The sequence below is a fragment of the Phocoena phocoena genome, chromosome 5, assembly GCF_963924675.1.
Source record: "Phocoena phocoena chromosome 5, mPhoPho1.1, whole genome shotgun sequence".
In the NCBI taxonomy this organism is placed as follows: domain Eukaryota; kingdom Metazoa; phylum Chordata; class Mammalia; order Artiodactyla; family Phocoenidae; genus Phocoena; species Phocoena phocoena.
In genome coordinates this window covers 96,717,228-96,734,865 of record NC_089223.1, presented here as the reverse complement: position 1 = coordinate 96,734,865, position 17,638 = coordinate 96,717,228, and the positions used below count along the sequence as shown (strand labels likewise).

At 40.1% G+C, this 17,638-nt stretch overlaps 1 protein-coding gene across 1 annotated transcript in view; it reads left to right on the top strand.

Moving 5' to 3' along the window:
* The first annotated feature begins 992 nt into the window (after positions 1-992).
* C1QTNF7 (C1q and TNF related 7) overlaps positions 993-17,638 on the top strand; it is a 136,420-nt gene continuing 119,774 nt past the window's right edge. The window contains exon 1 of the mRNA XM_065877875.1: positions 993-1,205. Coding sequence (XP_065733947.1) covers positions 1,184-1,205 — 22 coding nt within the window. The 5' untranslated portion in view covers positions 993-1,183. The remainder of the gene's footprint in view (positions 1,206-17,638) is intronic.

Genomic DNA, 17,638 nt, shown 5'->3' with positions numbered 1-17,638 from the left:
GTCGTATGCTTAATCTCTGTACAACCTTTGACATATTAACCTTCCCTATGGGAACATATATGCAAACGAAAATTGTCAAAACTGTTGGTTGACCTGAGCCTACACAATACTTTATTCATCCAGTAAATATTTATTAAGCACTTACCATCTATCAGGCGCTGAGCAAGACATGCTTTAAGATAGACTATAAATACTTTTTAAATCACCATTTTCAGTTGACCACATTTTACGTTTGCTGAAATGTCAATTCACAAATATGTGTGTGTGTGTGTGTGTGTCTGAGAGAGAGAGAGAGAGAGAGAGATTAATGGCAGTTTAGTAAGGGTGGTGGAAATTGTAAAAATTACTAACATTGGTTACAGACTTAATGTCAGAAGATTTCTTCAGGTACACAGAAAGACTGCAAAGCAAATTTTCTTCCCTGAGGTCATGATTTGCATACAGAATGAAGGTTAAAATAAGACCAATGTAAATAACATCATTTTAGATATTTTCCCCTCTTAGTAAAACATAATGTACACTAATTTAAATTTTCAAACAGAAACATTAGGGAGGAATTGTATGGAAATAATTGTATCCGCAAAAGTGATGTTTAAACACAATTTCACTAGCATTACTGTTCCATAAGTAGGAACCTAAACTTTCCTATGTGCTTTTTGCTTCCAGTGAAGTGATACCACTTGGTCTTAAGGCATCACTTTAAAAGGCAAAAGCCACTTGAAGGAACACGGTGAGAAGAGCGATGCATAAAAGAGAGAAACAGAACTGTTTAGATATCTGAAACCCTTGCTTTTCATTTGCCTCAGCCTGAGGTTTGCAGAAGGACGTCACCCACTCCCACTGATTCCTAACAAGAGTATATATTAAGCTCTTTGAAATGTGAGTATTATGGGAAGAATCACAGCTGCTTTAAATTATAGAAGTTGGCAAGTGCCGGGGAGGAGAGGGAGGTTTTTTAAACTGAGAAAGACAGTTGCAAAACTTTGCACAGCAGCATAAACTCCAAGCTTCAAAAGCATTCTCACGCGCAGACGGGCACTTTATTTTTCATCAAGTTTTTTTTGTGTTGTTTTCAAGCTGCTTTGAATGATAAACACATATTTCTGCTGTAAACTTTTTTAATGGTTTCTAAACTCATGGGACGACCAAAGCAAGAAACCCTCATGATTTGGGGCAAGGTTTGATGTCAGCAATGCCTAGAAAAGGTAAGCTTCTATTTTCACTGCAGTTTTTTTCCCTTCTATTTGGCCTTTGTCAACAATATTTACTGGAAAGACTTAAGACAGCTACTTGTAGAGAAATGGGGAACTTGTAGAAAGTATGTCAACATATGATAAGTCAGAGGTTGGAAAACCTCAGCAGTAGTGTTTTCTCCTACTTTCTATTCCGCTTGTCGCAGGAACAGCTGTGAACTATTTTTGACTGTATGAAAAATGGCATTTCTCTCAGAAAGTATGTGCAGATCTTCAAAATCTCCAATCTGATGCGCCTAGCATTCACCTGTGTGGTGATGGGCTCATTTATTGCAAAGGTCAGATTACCTAAGTTTTCTTATCCCATGATATGCAGCTCAACTTCCGGAGCTATGATCTTTCTATTAACTCAGAAATCTTTCCCATGGAAGATTTTAACATCCTTCCAGAAGGTCTCTGAAGTGTGCTTACCCTGACTTCTTATAAACTTGTTTTGCAGCCTATGTTTTTTAAAAGTTAAATAAATCGTTTGACTTTTCCTTTGGAGTGACATGAGAGGACCGTTATAGATATTGTGTCCTGGGCAGAGTGAAAAAGTTCAATTCAAAATCTGTGAAGTTTTCATTGGCTGGCAATGCCCTCATCTGAATAGGGTGGCTGTGTCTTCTTGACTGTGCCTCAGAAACAGGTAGGGAGCAGAGAGCCTAAGACAGTCCTGGTTTTTCTATGCATGGGTCATAGGAGAAGCATCCTGTGGTTTTAGGTGGAGGGGCAAGTAACTGTCTGCTGTGTCGTTATTATTTCCTTGAGAAAGTCTCTGTTATCAGTGTTGCCATCTTTCTTGCCAAAGCAGAATTCCAGGTGCAAAAAACTAGATATCCACAGAGATCTGCAAATCCCCCCAGCAGGGTGCGATTTTAGCAGAGCTCACATTCATTCTTCACACACACACATGTACTCAGAAAACCCTGTAGGTTTGCTGGAGCTTGAGTGGTTTGGGACATATAAGCAACCTCAGTCTGTGAAACCCACTGCTGCAGAAACTCTAGCAACAAGCCAGTTAGGCCTGGGTGAGGAAGTGAGATGCTGCCCCGAAGACGTGGCTCTTGGGGTGCAAAGGGCTCTACCTGCTTTGCTGTACCAGCTGTTGATCTGTTTCTGGACTGTTTTTCCTTGTGTGTCAAATTCTGATGACATAAAGTGGATTACAGCGACGTCCCCTGCCTTCTGTGATCTCAGGGAAAGGAGAGAAATTCAGATCAGAAAGAAGGGTGTGATTGTAGAAAACTGAGAAGGCAGTTCCATCAACTCATGGCAAGGTCGCAGGGAGAAAGGATTACTTCCTTTCTCCATCCGCATTTGTGAATGGAGGAAGTGAGGGACCCCGCCTGTGGCTTCACTGTCTTGCTCCTTCCCAGACCCTCTCTGCTCTCCCTCTCTCCCTCCTGTTCTGTCCAAGCCAGCCATGCAACCTCAAGAAAGGGAATGGTGGGTTAGACAGACAAGATGATTAGCATCTCCTCCTTCTCGTCCTCTTGGCCATTCCCAGGCCAGTTGGGGAAGCCCCCACCCTATTTGGAGGGGGATCTCCAGGACCCCACCCTGTGACCTCATCGCAGGCAGCCGGAGAGCTGGGATGGCCAGGGGTTGCGTGGCGCCTGAGTGCACCCTGGGGATGGGTGCGGCCACGAAATGTGCAGTGTGGCGTGAGGTGACTGCCAGGGATGGAGTGTGCACTTCCCATCTTGGGTTCCCATGGCAGCTGGCAGCATTTCTAGAAGCCAGACCCTCCAGGCCCCACCTCTGGGCCCGAGGAGGCCCCAAAGAGGACAAAAACAAAAAAGGAGGGAGGGAGATGCAAGAGGGAGGAGATATGGGGACATATGTGTATGTATAACTGATTCACTTTGTTATAAAGCAGAAACTAACACACCATCGTAAAGCAATTATACTCCAATAAAGATGTTAAAAAAAAAAAAAAAGGCAATTAGAGTTTCTAATGAAGCCCCAAGCCAGCTGACTCATCTGAGGCGCAGTCACTGGGGGCTTTGTGATGAAACCTGGACAGAGCCCTGGAAAGGACAGGTCAGGGTTGTACCGAAAAGGACACAGATGATCAGCCCATTGTGACCTAATCATGCCTCCTCACCTCAGAGAGGCTGAGAGAAAGGCAACATCTGTGAGGGACAAGAGAGGAGAGTATTAACTAATGAGCTGCCAGGGAGTGCAGAAGCCATGCTGTCTGAACCTGTAAAGAGTTTCAACCAGATTTAGCCCAGGTTGCCAGCTACAGGCTCACACCCCAAGTCTGTAGATCAGGACCTGAGAAGCCCCAGACTCCGGAATCAACCCCTAGGGCGCCTGGGAAAAAGACACCATCGCAACTCAATAAACCTTAATTGTGTGTCTACTCAGTGCCAGAACCTTTATCAAGGCTCTTTGAACTTGACCCTTGACAGAGAGACCAAATGGTAACAGCCTGGAAAGTTCATGGCAAACACAAAGAGGGGCTTTGCAAATCAGCCTGCTGAAATCAAAGACAGCATCTAGTTGCATTTGAACTAGACCTTGGAGGAGGTGTAAAATATCATGGGAGAGACAAAAGGGTCAAGAGCATCCAGGCAGAAGCCAGGGGACAAAGGCACAGAGATGTAAAGGTCATGGCTGCTTCCCTGTGGATGTTGAGGTGCTATTTCCCCAAGTGCATTTCAAGGAATACCAGCTTCATGGGTTATTAATAAGAAGATAACCAAAAGTATTTCCTGGGCAAATTTGTGAAAGTGAAAAACTATACACCACAGAGGACCAGAACTCAGGCTCTCGGGTCACAAACATCTGACTTCAGATCCCTGCTCCACCCCTTAACTGCCATGTGAACTTGGACCCATTCAATCATCAGTTTCTTCATCTGTTAAATGAAGATTATTATAAGAATGTGGGGGCATTTTGAGGATTTAATTAGAGAATTCATGAAAAGGGCCTACTATCAACATGTCTGGCATATAAGAGCTCCATGAATTTTAGTTATTCTTACTAGCTATTAGATGCTTGTTTCTTTACTGCAGGAATTCTCACGTTTTAGTTCCTTAACATGTCCTCTGTCTCTCCATGAGTGGGTCATTAGACTCTAATGTTTCCAACATGTTAGAATATGAAACGACTTCTTTTCCCCGAAGAGTATCATACAAACCATGTGACTCGGAATGCATGCTGGAAAATGATTGGGTTGGCCCAGTGAGTTGAGGCTATACGGCCTTCAAGCCAATGACGTTTCCCGAGATCTACTTGAAATTTATCAGTCTCCACCAGTCACTTCACGAATTGTCTTCCATATTTCTATGAAACCAAAGCCCCCAAACTGGGATTCTCCTGTCAAAGGAAATTGACTTTTTTCTTAAAACTATTGTCAATTTTTAGAAGGAAGAGAAAAGTAACAGCAAAGCAAATTCTTGTCCTTCTTGGCTTTCACACCCAAAAGGCCAACCTCTGCCTATGGTTTGAGGGCCTGTGTATAGAGGGCAAAGCAAGGGCAAAAGGTAGGATAAAACATGATCCCATCTCAAGGAGCCATCAATTGAGTGGAGACAATAAAATGTGTGCTCTTATGTCTAAAATGCAAAATTAGGTTTACAAGGAAGGTTATAAGAGGGGTTCAAAGTGAATGGGAATTCAGAGAAAAGGAGACCTTGGGTCCCTGGAATAATCAGAGTAATAGGTAACAGTTTTTGACATATACCAAGTGTAAGGAATTGTGCTAAGTACTTTACAATGTGATAATCCATGTGTCCTTTATAAGGTTACAAGGTGGGTGTTGACTTGCCCATTTCACAGATGAACAAACTGAGCCCTAGAGAAAAGCTGTAACCTGCCAGAAGTCTTCCAGGAAGTAAGGGGCAGAGTATGGTCTCAAACTCAAGTCCATGTGATGCTCTGTATCCCTTACCCAGGAAAGACTCTTCAGAGGAGATAATGTGTCACTTGGCCTTGAAGAATGGATAAGGATTAATGGGAGGGGAATTTCAGGCAGTGAAAAGAATATCAACAAAAGTATGAAAGAGACCAATGTGGGGAGTAGCAGGAAAGCCTCCCTGGTAGAACAGAGGGTGTGCATAGAAAGAGAGGGAAATGAGCTCAAAAGGCTTGGTTGGATCTTAAAAGTTTTCACCACAAGAACAAAAATTTATAAGTACGTTTGGTGATGGATGTTAACTAGACTTATTGTGGTGATTATTTCACAATATATACAATGACTGAATCATTATGTTGTACACCTGAAGCTAATATAATGTTATATGTCAATTGTATCTTAATTTAAAAATAGAAAAAAAATTAAGAAAATTCTAAAAAAGAAATGTAAGAAAATGCATTAAGCTAGAAAATGTTGGAAAATAGTGTTATATTGTTATAGAAATGTATAATGAATAAAAAGTTATGTTATTTTCTGGAAAAATAAAAAAAAGACTTGGTTAAAAAAAGAAAAAAAAACGTGGCTGGAATCAGATCCTAGAAAGCCTTGAATGCCAAACCACAAAGTTTGGATATTTTTAATGGAGGAATCATTAAAACTTTGTAAAGAAAGTAACAAGAATGTAACTCCCTGGTGGTTCATTAGAATAATAATTTAAGATGATTAATCGGTCTGTACAGCAGGGGCAGAGACTAAACCTCCAGTTAGGAAGAGATGTTTGTCCAGGTGGGAGATGGCAGTAGTTGGTGCCACAGCAGCTAAGGGATGAAGATGCTCATTGGACCCAGTCTCCTAAACCTGCTACACCAAAGCCTTGACTGTCATAGTGGTCTTTCAAAACAACAACCTTGAGGCCTCACTAAATCCAGATTTAACCCTTAAGATGACAGGGGGTGGGAATGGAAGGTCCAAGAGGAGCTGGTTGACCTCTAAGAGACTTCTCAGCTTTCAATCTCCGTGGAGATAAACTCTAAGCACTTTTATGGAAATCACTAACCATACAGTTCCCTATTCCATCACCAGTTTCCAGACTTCATATCAAGCAGGCATATTTCCTAAAGAACTTCAGAGTCTGCAAAATTTTTATGAGTTTACAACTATGGCAATTACATAACAGTGGTAGCGGCACACAGTGATTGGGGGAGAGTGTATTTTAATATATCCCTTCAGGGGAAATTTTTATCCATCCTCTTGGCTGCCTTTTGCAAAATTCAGCTGTCTACCTCTTGTGACTGAAAACTCTTCCTGCAGCGCGATACCACATCAGGATCTTGTGGTGCTTTGAATGACAGTGATTCATGCAGGGCTCATATGACTTCCGCCCGTTCCCACATAGGGTGAGTTTCAGAGAGTAGGAATGAATTCATCTTTAGATTTTCCAGTGCCTTACCATTATAGTAGGTGTGAATCAATCTACAGACACAGGTCTGCAAGAAATTTCATATTTCTCCATTTTATTTAATACAACTTAAATTTGATTCTAAGAGTTAATGGCAGCAGAAAGTTTTACTTTCAGAAATGATCAGGCTCCTACTCCCACAGATACCGATACTGGCAAGGTCTTCCTTCACGTCAGCTATGCCCACTTTTATAAGTTGCCTGTCCTTTTGATGTCTGTGGATTGTGCTTTCCAGCCCTGCTTGGGAACTGTCAGTCACTGTCCAGCCAGGAACCTGGGGTCTGAGCAATCCTAGTCTGAGGTCTGGTCACAAAGAGTGAGCGTTTCCACTTCTCACAGATCCACAATATCTGACCTCCAGTCCCTCCAGGTCTGGGGAAATCTCCCATCAAAGGCCCTGCATTCTCCCCTTTCCCACCATATACTCTTGGGCTTGGACTTTCAGAAAAGAAAGGAAAAAGTATTATTTTCAAGAAACTTCTGCTTTCTGCTCTGCCTATACAACCTTGAAACAAGGAAGTACAAAAAGCCGGGCAACATTCTTGGGATAAGTTGGGAGTGGAGAACACACACAAATAAATATTTCCCTAAGTTATTTTGTTGCATACCCAATAGGTATTCAATAATGGTCAGTGGAATGCATGTCCCAATAATTGATGAAATGGCTTCTCCAAAGTTGCTCAGTTTGCCACAAGAGTTTAGTAGAGGCTTTTTATTAAGAACCTACTATGTGCCAGTACTTTACATGTACTTACTACGTGTCCCCATTTTTCAGATGAGAGAGGTGAGTCACTTATCCAATGTCCTATGAGCACTAAGGGATGGAGCAGGTATTTAAAGTTGTTCCCATCTCTAAAACCCATACATTTTCCACCCTGCCACATGGAGTCCTGGAAAGGATTCCTTATTCTCTACCAGAGCTCTGTTCTTACCTAATTCTTCAGTAGACATTTCCAATTAACATTGTTTAAATTTATTTAATTGAAGTAAAGTTGATATACAATGTTGTGTTAATTTCTGCTGCAGAGCAAAGCGATTCAGTTATACATATACATATATATATATATACATTTTTCATATTCTTTTCCATTATGGTTTATCACAGGATATCGAGTATAGTTCCCTGTGCTGTATAATAGGACCGTGCTGTTTATCCATCCAATATATAATACGTTGCATCTGCTAATCCCAAACTTCCAACCCATCCCTCCCACCCTCCTCCCCCTTGGCAACCACAAGGCTGTTTTCTATAACATTTGTTTTAAATAGAGATTTTTCCCACCATGAACATAGTGTGATTCTGTTTGACATACTGATAATCTCATGGAATGGCTTTTTACCCCATCTCATCACTCATCTGCAAGGCAGCAGCGAGGGAGACTTCATCCCATTTGAAAGATTAGAGCAAGGTAATGTGACTTGTCAAAGGCCACAGAGCTAGAAGGAAGCTCAAAGTCGAACATGCATTTGTCTGTCTCTGCCTCTAAGTCAAGGGAAAGAAGTTAGTCCTAATCAATCAAAAGCTAATTACAAACCAGTATTAAATATTTACACTTTTAGTGCCTTCTTATACTACCAATAACAGAAAACCATAGCTGATGTCATTGCTTTAAAACGCATCCTGCCAGATGTACACTAATGATATTTGAGAGCTGTCATTAAAACTTTAGCTGGTGACCTTGCCACCTCAAAGCAGCTTATTCTCTTAAACTGGTAAGTGATTGTTTCAGTTTCTTTCTTACATCATTAATTTTTTTAGAAAAGACTTCTTAGGAGTAATTTTGACCCCTGGCCACTCTAAAATCTAATTTAACATCAGTAGAATCTCAGTTTAGGGATTCTTTGAATTACCAACCCATTTTATCACAGGTGTTCATATCAGTTCCTCAGAGCATTAGCATCCCCTCTTTTCTTTCACAGTAAAGACCATATTCCTTGGCATTGTCATGGGGAGCTTTGAAAATCTGTCTCTTACCCACCTTCCTCATTCCCTGCACCCCTACTGCTCCCCTCCATATATCCATATACCCATTGCACCAAATACCACAGACTAGGTGGTTTAAACAACAGAAATTTATTTTCTCACAGTTCTGGAAGCTAGAAGTTTAAGACCAAGGTGTCATAGGTTTGATCCCTTCTGAGGCCTCTCTCCTTGACTTGCAGATGGCTGCCTTCTCACTGTGTCCTCATGTGGTTTCTCCACTGTGCAGAGCATCCCTGGTATCTCTCTGTGTGTCCCAATTTCCTCTTCTTATAAGGATACCAGTCAGATTGGATTAAGAACCATCCTCAGGGCCTCATTTGAACTTCATCACCCCTTTAAAAGTTGGTATCTCCAAATAGTCCCATGGTGAGGTACTTCAACATGTGACTTTTGGGGAAGCCCAATTCAGTCCAGAACAACCCAAAAGCCATGCACAGTGAAGTCTTCACAGTTTCTCATGCATCCCTTTTCTCCATATGACATAGGTCTAAAGAATTGAGTCTATTCCCTTGCCTTTGTATAAATTATGTTGAGCCATATACAACTGCTGACCTTCAACCATTCTATTACCAACAAAAAAATGGCAATTTAATATAATTCCGATATAATTTAGAGACTTAAAAACTCTCATTTCTTGAAAACAATTTATGTGTGGTGTCCTTATAATATTACAGAAATTGTTGGTCATCCTCCTGTTTGTCCTCGAGTCTGAGATAAAATGGTCTCCAAAAAGACTTTGAGAATTTATCCACACTACAGACCCTACCTCTAGCTTCAACACCAGCCATAGCCAAAAGCTTATACTTAATAAAGCAGCCTCTTCCATTAAAATACCACTGGTCACCAGAAAGATCTTTCTTATGCCAGAATCTGGCTCTTTTTTAATGGTTCTCTCCTGGTCCTTGTTCTGCTTTTATCAGTAGCAAGAAGTCCACTTCTTTCCTCTGGCTTCTTAAATATTTAAAGACCATCACCACCTCTCTTCCTAACTCTCTCTAGGGTATCCCTGAACTTGCAGGGAGGAATTTCCCCAGACACTATGTGGTTCACCAAAAATACTCATGCCTCCTTTGAAATGACATCTATACCTGAACACCGGATACCAGATGAGTTTCACACCTAGTGCTAGCTCCATATCAATTTCCTGGGATGGGTAACAGCTACGCAGAGCCCTGCATTGAGAAAAAATCTGAACCCAATCTAAGGTTAGCAGGAAAGAACGTAGAGTTTGATTAGTGATGCCTTAGGGAGAAGCAGATACTCTCCAGAGCTGCACTAACTACTTCTCTGGATACTGTCTGACAGCCTAGGGCACAGGGCAGCTATTACTGTCTGTGACCTAAATACTCTATTTTCCTTAATGCTAAATTTGCATCAGCTTTGCTAGTCAGCCAATCTCATAAAAACAACAACAACTAAGACACTCAGATTATTCTTTAACTTAGTTACAGCAGAGCCTATTTTCATCCGTGCTGTGGTGCTGCTTTTCTTCCTAGTTTACTAAAAAAATGAAGAATCTGGAATCGTGATCTCCTTGTGTGGCAGTTTCAGTCCTAACCCTTCCTGGTTGTGTGATTGTGGGCAAGTTATTTGAATACTATGAACCTCTGTTCATCACTGAAAATGAGAACAATAAGTACTTACTCCAGTGGGCCCTTTGGTATCATAAATAAGATATTATGTGAGAAAAATGTGTAAGTCAGAAGGTGAAATACAAATACTAGTTAATGTTAGGAGCCTGATAGTTTTGTCTGGCCAGCTAATTTTTTACCTCAGCCTCTTTGTCTTAGGGGATTTCTTCTCACTGGACAAACTGACATCTAGTAGGAGATTAGAAACAAAAGTACAAGCAAGAGGAATGGACACACACTAGATACTCAATGAATGGACTTGCACATGAATGTAAACTGGTCAAGGGAAAGAATTTCGGCCAGGATGAAAGTGTTCCCACCATGTTGTCAAAGCAAAATGATGAGTGAAATCCAGAGTGCCTCTCCCTGGTTGTTTTGATTATTCAAGGCCAAAGATGTTTGGTTTGGGATGATTTGTGCTTTCCATTTGCTTACACAAATCTACATTGCTGACCTAATGCTTTTGCCTGCGAAAGAAAATATACCCATTTCTCTGGCTGTTGTCAGCAACACATTAGCGTAACTCTGCACCATATGCTGCATCGGGGCGACAATCCTAAATCTGCAGGACCAAGCTGCTGTGCATGAATGAATAAGCATGTGGCAGAGACCCAGGAGGCCTGACACCACACGCTCCACCTAACATGGGCAGTCACCACCTGCTCCAGTGGGGGGTGTCCAGGTGCAGTGTGACCCTATGGTGCCAGATCTTCAGATTTTTCAAGAAAATCCATATATCTGGATTTTTATGTGACATGTTCCAATTTTAAAAACACTTGCTGTGTTTCTGACCTATAGAAATGACAATGTCATACGGTTCAACCTAATATAACCTAGAGACATAAAAACTGTTCCCATTTTCCTGCTATGTGGGAAACCACAGGAGCCCTCACCCTTCAAAAAATTTTCTTTTTTTTTGCACACACACACACACACTATTATTAATAACAATAGCTAACAGAGAGCTCTTCCTACACAGAGGTATACATCTAGATAAACCCTCATTTAAACCTCCCAACACAGCTGTAAGGTTGGTACTATGTTTAATCCTATTTTACAAATGAGACCCAAAACCCCACCATCAGTTTTTAGTGACACATATGTACGTGAATACATGATCCCCTTGCCAACAGAGCCGGAGTCCTTCTGTCTCTTGAATTTCAGGAAGAAAAGTAAAATGTATTTTACTGCCCATGTGCCCAGAGATGGTCAAGTTGGGGTGAACAGTGAGTCTCCTGGCCGCTTCTGCTAACTTTAAATCTCCATACGCCTTGTGTTAGTCCACTAAGCCTGCCATAACAGGATAATACCACAGGCTGGGGGCTTAAACAACAGAAATTTATTTCCTTGTGGTTCTGGAGGATGGAATTCCAAGATCAAGGTGCCAGCAGGGTTGGTTTCCAGCCAAAACTTTCTTTCTGGCTTGCAGATGGCCAGCTTCTCTCTATGTCTTCACATGTCAGACAAAGAGAGGGAGAGAGACAGAGAGAGAGAGAGAGAGAGAGAGAGAGATCTCGTGTGGTATCTCTTCCTCTTCTTATTTCTTTATTTTATTTTATTTTTTCTAATATCTCTATTGGAGTATAATTGCTTTACCATGGTATGTTAGTTGCTGCTGTATAACAAAGTGAATCAGCAATATGTATACATATATCCCCATATCTCCTCCCTCTTGCATCTCCCTCCTACCCTTCCTATCCCACCCCTCTAGGTGGACACAAAGCACCGAGCTGATCTCCCTGTGTTATGTGGCTGCTTCCCACTAGCGATTGATTTTACCTTTGGTAGTGCATATATGTCCATGCCACTCTCCCAATTTGTCCCAGCTTACACTTCCCCATCCGCGTGTCCTCAACTCCATTCTCTATGTCTGCATCGTTATTCCCGTCCTGCCCCTAGGTTCTTCAGAACCATTTTTTTTTAGATTCCATATATATGTGTTAGCATACAGAATTTGTTTTCCTTTTTCTGACTGATTTAACTCTGTATGATAGACTCTAGGTCCATCCACACCACAAATAACTCAATTTTGGTTCTTTTTATGGCTGAGTAATATTCCACTGTGTATATGTGCCACATCTTCTTTATCCATTCATCTGTCAATAGGCACTTAGGTTGCTTCCATGTACTGCTTATTGTAAATAGAGCTGCAGTAAACATTGTGGTACATGACTCTTTTTCAATTATGGTTTTCTCAGGGTATACGCCCAGTAGAGGGATTGTTGCATCATATGGTAGTTCTATTTTACTTTTTTAAGAACCTCCATACTGTTCTCCAAAGTGGCTGTATCAATTTACATTCCCACCAACAGTGCGAGAGGGTTCCCTTTTCTCCACACCTCTCCAGCATTTATTGTTTGTAGATTTTTTGGTGATGGGCATTCTGACTGGTGTGAGGTGATAACTCATTATAGTTTTGATTTGCATTTCTCTAATGATTAGTGATGTTGAGCATTCTTTCATGTGTTTGTTGCCAATCTGTGTATCTTCTTTGGTGAAATGTCTGTTTAGGTCTTCTGCCCATTTTTTAATTGGGTTGTTTGTTTTTTTGATATTGAGCTGCATGAGTTGCTTGTAAAATTTGGAGATTAATCCTTTGTCAGTTGCTTCATTTGCGAACATTTTCTCCCATTCTGAGGGTTGTCTTTTGGTCTTGTTTATGGTTTCCTTTGCTGTGCAAAAGCTTTTAAGTTGCATTAGGTCCCAATTGTTTATTTTTGTTTACATTTCTATTTCTCTAGGAGGTGGGTCAAAAAGGATCTTGCTGTGATTTATGTCATAGAGTGCTCTGCCTATGTTTTTCCCTAAGAGTTTACACTGTCTGGCCTTACATGTAGGTCTTTAATCCATGTTGAGTTTATTTTTGTGTATGGTGTTACAGTGTGTTCTAATTTCATTCTTTTACTTGTAGCTGTCCAGTTTTCCCAACACCACTTATTGAAGGGGCTGTCTTTTCTCCATTGTATATTCCTGGCTCCTTTATCAAAGATAAGGTGACCATATGTGCATGGGGTTATCTCTGGGCTTTCTATCCTATTCCACTGATCTATATTTCTGTTTTCGTGCCAGTACCATACTGTCTTGATTACTATAGCTTTGTACTATAGTCTGAAGTCCAGGAGCCTGATTTCTCCAGCTCCATTTTTCTTTCTCAAGATTGCTTGGGCTATTCGGGGTCTTTTGTGTTTCCATACAAATTGTGAAATTTTTTGTTCTAGTGCTGTGAAATATGCCACTGGTGGCTAAAATAGGGATTGAATTGAATCTGTAGATTGCATTGGGTAGTATAATCATTTTCACAATGTTGATTCTTCCAATCCAAGAACATGGTATATCCCTCCATCTGTTTGTATCATCTATAATTTCTTTCATCAGTGTCTTATAGTTTTCTGCATACAGGTCTTTTGTCTCCTTAGGTAGGTTTATTCCTAGGTATTTTATTCTTTTTATTGCAGTGGTATAAGGGAGTGTTTCCTTAATTTCTCTTTCAGATATTTCATCATTTGTGTATAGGAATGCAAGAGATTTCTATACATTAATGTTGTATCCTGCTACTTTACCAAATTCATTGATTAGGTCTAGTAGTTTTCTGGTAGCATCTTTAGGATTCTCTATGTATATATTATGTCATCTACAAACAATGACACTTTTACTTCTTTTCTAATTTGGATTCTTTTTATTTCTTTTTCTTCTCTGATTGCTGTGGCTAAAACTGACAAAACTATGTTGAATAATAGTGGTGATAGTGGGCACCCTTTTCTTGTTCCTGATCTTAGTGGAAATGGTTTCAGTTTTTCACCATTGAGAATGATGTAGGCTGTGGGTTTGTCAAATATGTCCTTTATTACGTTGAGGTAAGTTTCCTCTATGCCTACATTCTGGAGGATTTTTATCATAAATCAGTATTGAATTTTGTCAAAAGCTTTTTCTGCATCTATTGAGATGATCATATGTTTTTTCTCCTTCAGTTTGTTAATATGGTGTATCACATTGATTGATTTGCGTATATTGAAGAATCCTTGCATTCCTGGGATAAACCCCACTTGATCATGGTGTATGATCCTTTTAATGTGCTGCTGGATTCTCTTTGCTAGTATTTTGTTGAGGATTTTTGCATCTATGTGCATCAGTGATATTGGCCTGTAGTTTTCTTTTTTTGTGACATCTTTGTCTGGTTTTGGTATCAGGGTGATGTTGGTCTCATAGAATGAGTTTGGGAGTGTTCCTCCCTCTGCTACATTTTGAAAGATTTTGAGAAGGATAAGTGTTAGCTCTTCTCTAAATGTTTGATAGACTTCACCTGTGAAGCCATCTGGTCCTGGGCTTTTGTTTGTTGGAAGATTTTTAATCACTGTCTCAATATCAGTGTTTGTGAATGGACAGTTTATATTTTCTATTTCTTCCATGTTCAGTCCCAGAAGGTTGTGCTTTTCTAAGAATTTGCCCATTTCTTCCAGGTTGTCCATTTTATTGGCATACAGTTGTCTATAGTAATCTATCATGATCCTTTGTAGTTCTGCAGTGTTGGTTGTTACTTCTCCTATTCATTTCTCATTCTATTGATTTGAGTCTACTCCCTTTTTTCTTGATGAGTCTGGCTAATGGTTTATCAAGTTTGTTTATCTTCTCAAAGAACCAACTTTTAGTTTTATTGATCTTTGCTATTGTTTCCTTCATTTTTTTAACATTTATTTCTGATCTGATCTTTATGATTTCCTTCCTTCTGCTAATTTTGGGGTTTTTTGGTTCTTCTTTCTCAAATTGCTTTAGGTGTAAGGTTAGGTTGTTTATTTGAGATGTTTCTTGTTTCTTGAGTTAGCATTGTATTGCTATAAACTTCCCTCTTACAACTGCTTTTGCCACATCCCATAGGTTTCGGATCATCATGTTTTTATTGTCATTTGTTTCTAGTTATTTTTTGATTTCCTCTTTGATTTCTTCAGTGATCTCTTGGTTATTAAGTAGTGTATTGTTTAGCCTCCATGTGTTTGTATTTTTTACAGTTTTTTTTCCTGTAATTGATATCTAGTCTCAGAGCGCTGTGGTCAGAAAAGATATCTGATACGATTTCAATTTCTTAAATTTCCCAAGGCTTGATTTGTGACACAAGATAAGATCTATCCTGGAGCATGTTCCATGAGCACTTGAGAAGAAGGTGTATTCTGTTGTGTTTGGATGGAATGTCCTATAAATATCAATTAAGTTCACCTTCTTTAATGTATCATTTAAAGCTTGTGCTTCCTTATTTATTTTCATTTTGGATGATCTGTCCATTGCTGTCAGTGGGGTGTTAAAGTCCCCTACTATGATTGTGTTACTGTCGATTTTGTCTTTTATGGCTGTTAGCATTTGCCTTATGTGTTGAGGTGCTCCTATGTTGGGTGCATAAATATTTACAATTGTTATATCTTCCTCTTGGTTTGATCCCTTGATCATTAGGTAATGTTCTTCTTTGTCTTTTAAGTCTTTGTTTTAAAGTCTATTTTGTCTGATATGAGAATTGCACTCCAGCTTTCTTTTGATTTCCATTTGCGTGAATATCTTTTTCCATCCCCTCACTTTCAGTCTTTATGTGTCCCTAGGTCTGAAGTGGGTCTCTTGTAGACAGCATATGTACAGGTCTTGTTATTGTGTCCATTAAGCCAGTCTATGACTTTTGGTTGGAACATTTCATCCATTTACATTTAAGGTAATTATTGATATGTACGTTCCTATTACCACTTTCTTAATTGTTATGGGTTTGTAGGTCCTTTTCTTCTCTTGTGTTTCCCACTTAGAGAAGGTCCTTTAGCATTCGTTGTAGAGCTGGTTTGGTAGTGCTGAATTCTCTTAGCTTTTGCTTGTCTGTAAAGGTTTTAATTTCTCCGTTGAATCTGAATAGGATCCTTCTCGGGTAGAGTAATCTTGGTTGTAGGTTTTCCCCTTTCATCACTTTAAATATGTCCTGTCACTCCCTTCTGGCTTGCAGAGTTTCTGCTGAAAGATCAGCTCTTAACCTTATGGCGATTCCCTCTTATGTTATTTGTTGTTTTTCCCTTGCTGCTTTTAATATTTTTTCTTTGTATTTAATTTTGGTAGTTTGATTAATATGTGTCTTGGCATGTTTCTCCTTGGATTTAGCCTGTATGGGACTCTCTGTTCTTCCTGGACTTGATTAACTATTTCCTTTCCCATATTAGGGAAGTTTTCAACCATAATCTCTTCAAATATTTTCTCAGTCCCTTTCTTTTTCTCTTCTTCTTCTGAGACCCCTATAATTCGAATGCTGGTGTGTTTAATGTTGTCCCAGAAGTCTCTGAATCTGCCCTCTCTTCTTTTCATTCTTTTTTCTTTATTCTGTTCTGCAACAGTTATTTCCACTATTTTATTTTCCAGGTCATTTATCCGTTCTTCTCCCTCAGTTATTCTGCTCTTGGTTCCTTCTAGAGAATTTTTAATTTCTTTTATTGTGTTGTTCATCATTGTTTGTTTGCTCTTTAGTTCTTCTAGGTCCTTGTTAAACGTTTCTTGTATTTTCTCCTTTTCATTTCCAGGATTTTGGATCATCTTTACTATCATACTCTGAATTCTTTCTCAGGTAGACTGCCTGTTTTATCTTCATTTGTTTGATCTGGTGGGTTTTCACCTTGCTCCTTCATCTGCTATGTGTTTCTCTGTCTTCTCATTTTGCTTAACTTACAGTGTTTGGGGTCTCCTTTTCACAGGCTTCAGGTTTTAGTTCCCATTGTTTTTTTTGTCTGCCCCCAGTGGTTACGGTTGATTCAGTGTGTTGTTTAGGCTTCCTGGTGGAGGGGACTGGTGCCTGTGCTCTGGTAGATGAGGCTGGATCTTGTCTTTCTGGTGGGCAAGGCAGCATCTGGTGTTGTGTTTTTGTGGTGTCTGTGACCTTATTATGGTTTTAGACAGCCTCTCTGCTAATGGGTGGGTTTGTGTTTCTTTCTAGCAGGACAGGAACACAATCTCTTCCTCTTCTTATAAGGACACACATCCTGTTGGATCAGGGCCCCACCCTCATGACCTCATTTAACCTTAATTACCTCCTTAAAGGTCCTACCTCCAAATATAATCACATTGGGGATTGGGGCTTTGACTTCTGCATTTGGGGGGTGGGGACACAATTACGTCCTTCTCACCCAACCTCTTCTACAGATAATCAGCCTCTCCTCTCTTTTTCTCTTTTCCACCCTTACCCTTAGACTTCTTCCCACCCAGCCCGCGACATTCAGCCATTTCCCTCTTTCTACCCTATTCTTTGTGTCCTTCAGTTCATTATTCTACACAGCTTCTCTTTTCTCACTTTCTGTAAGCTCCTCTTCATGTATTCTCCTCCTCTCTCTTCCTCTACTTTCTCAGCCTTTCTCTTTCATCCCAACCATCACCTTCTCCAAAGTCCTCTCCCCTCTCTTCATTTTCCTCTTGTCCTCTTCTTCACAACAACCCCGAAGTCTAAATTCTATTTTTTGT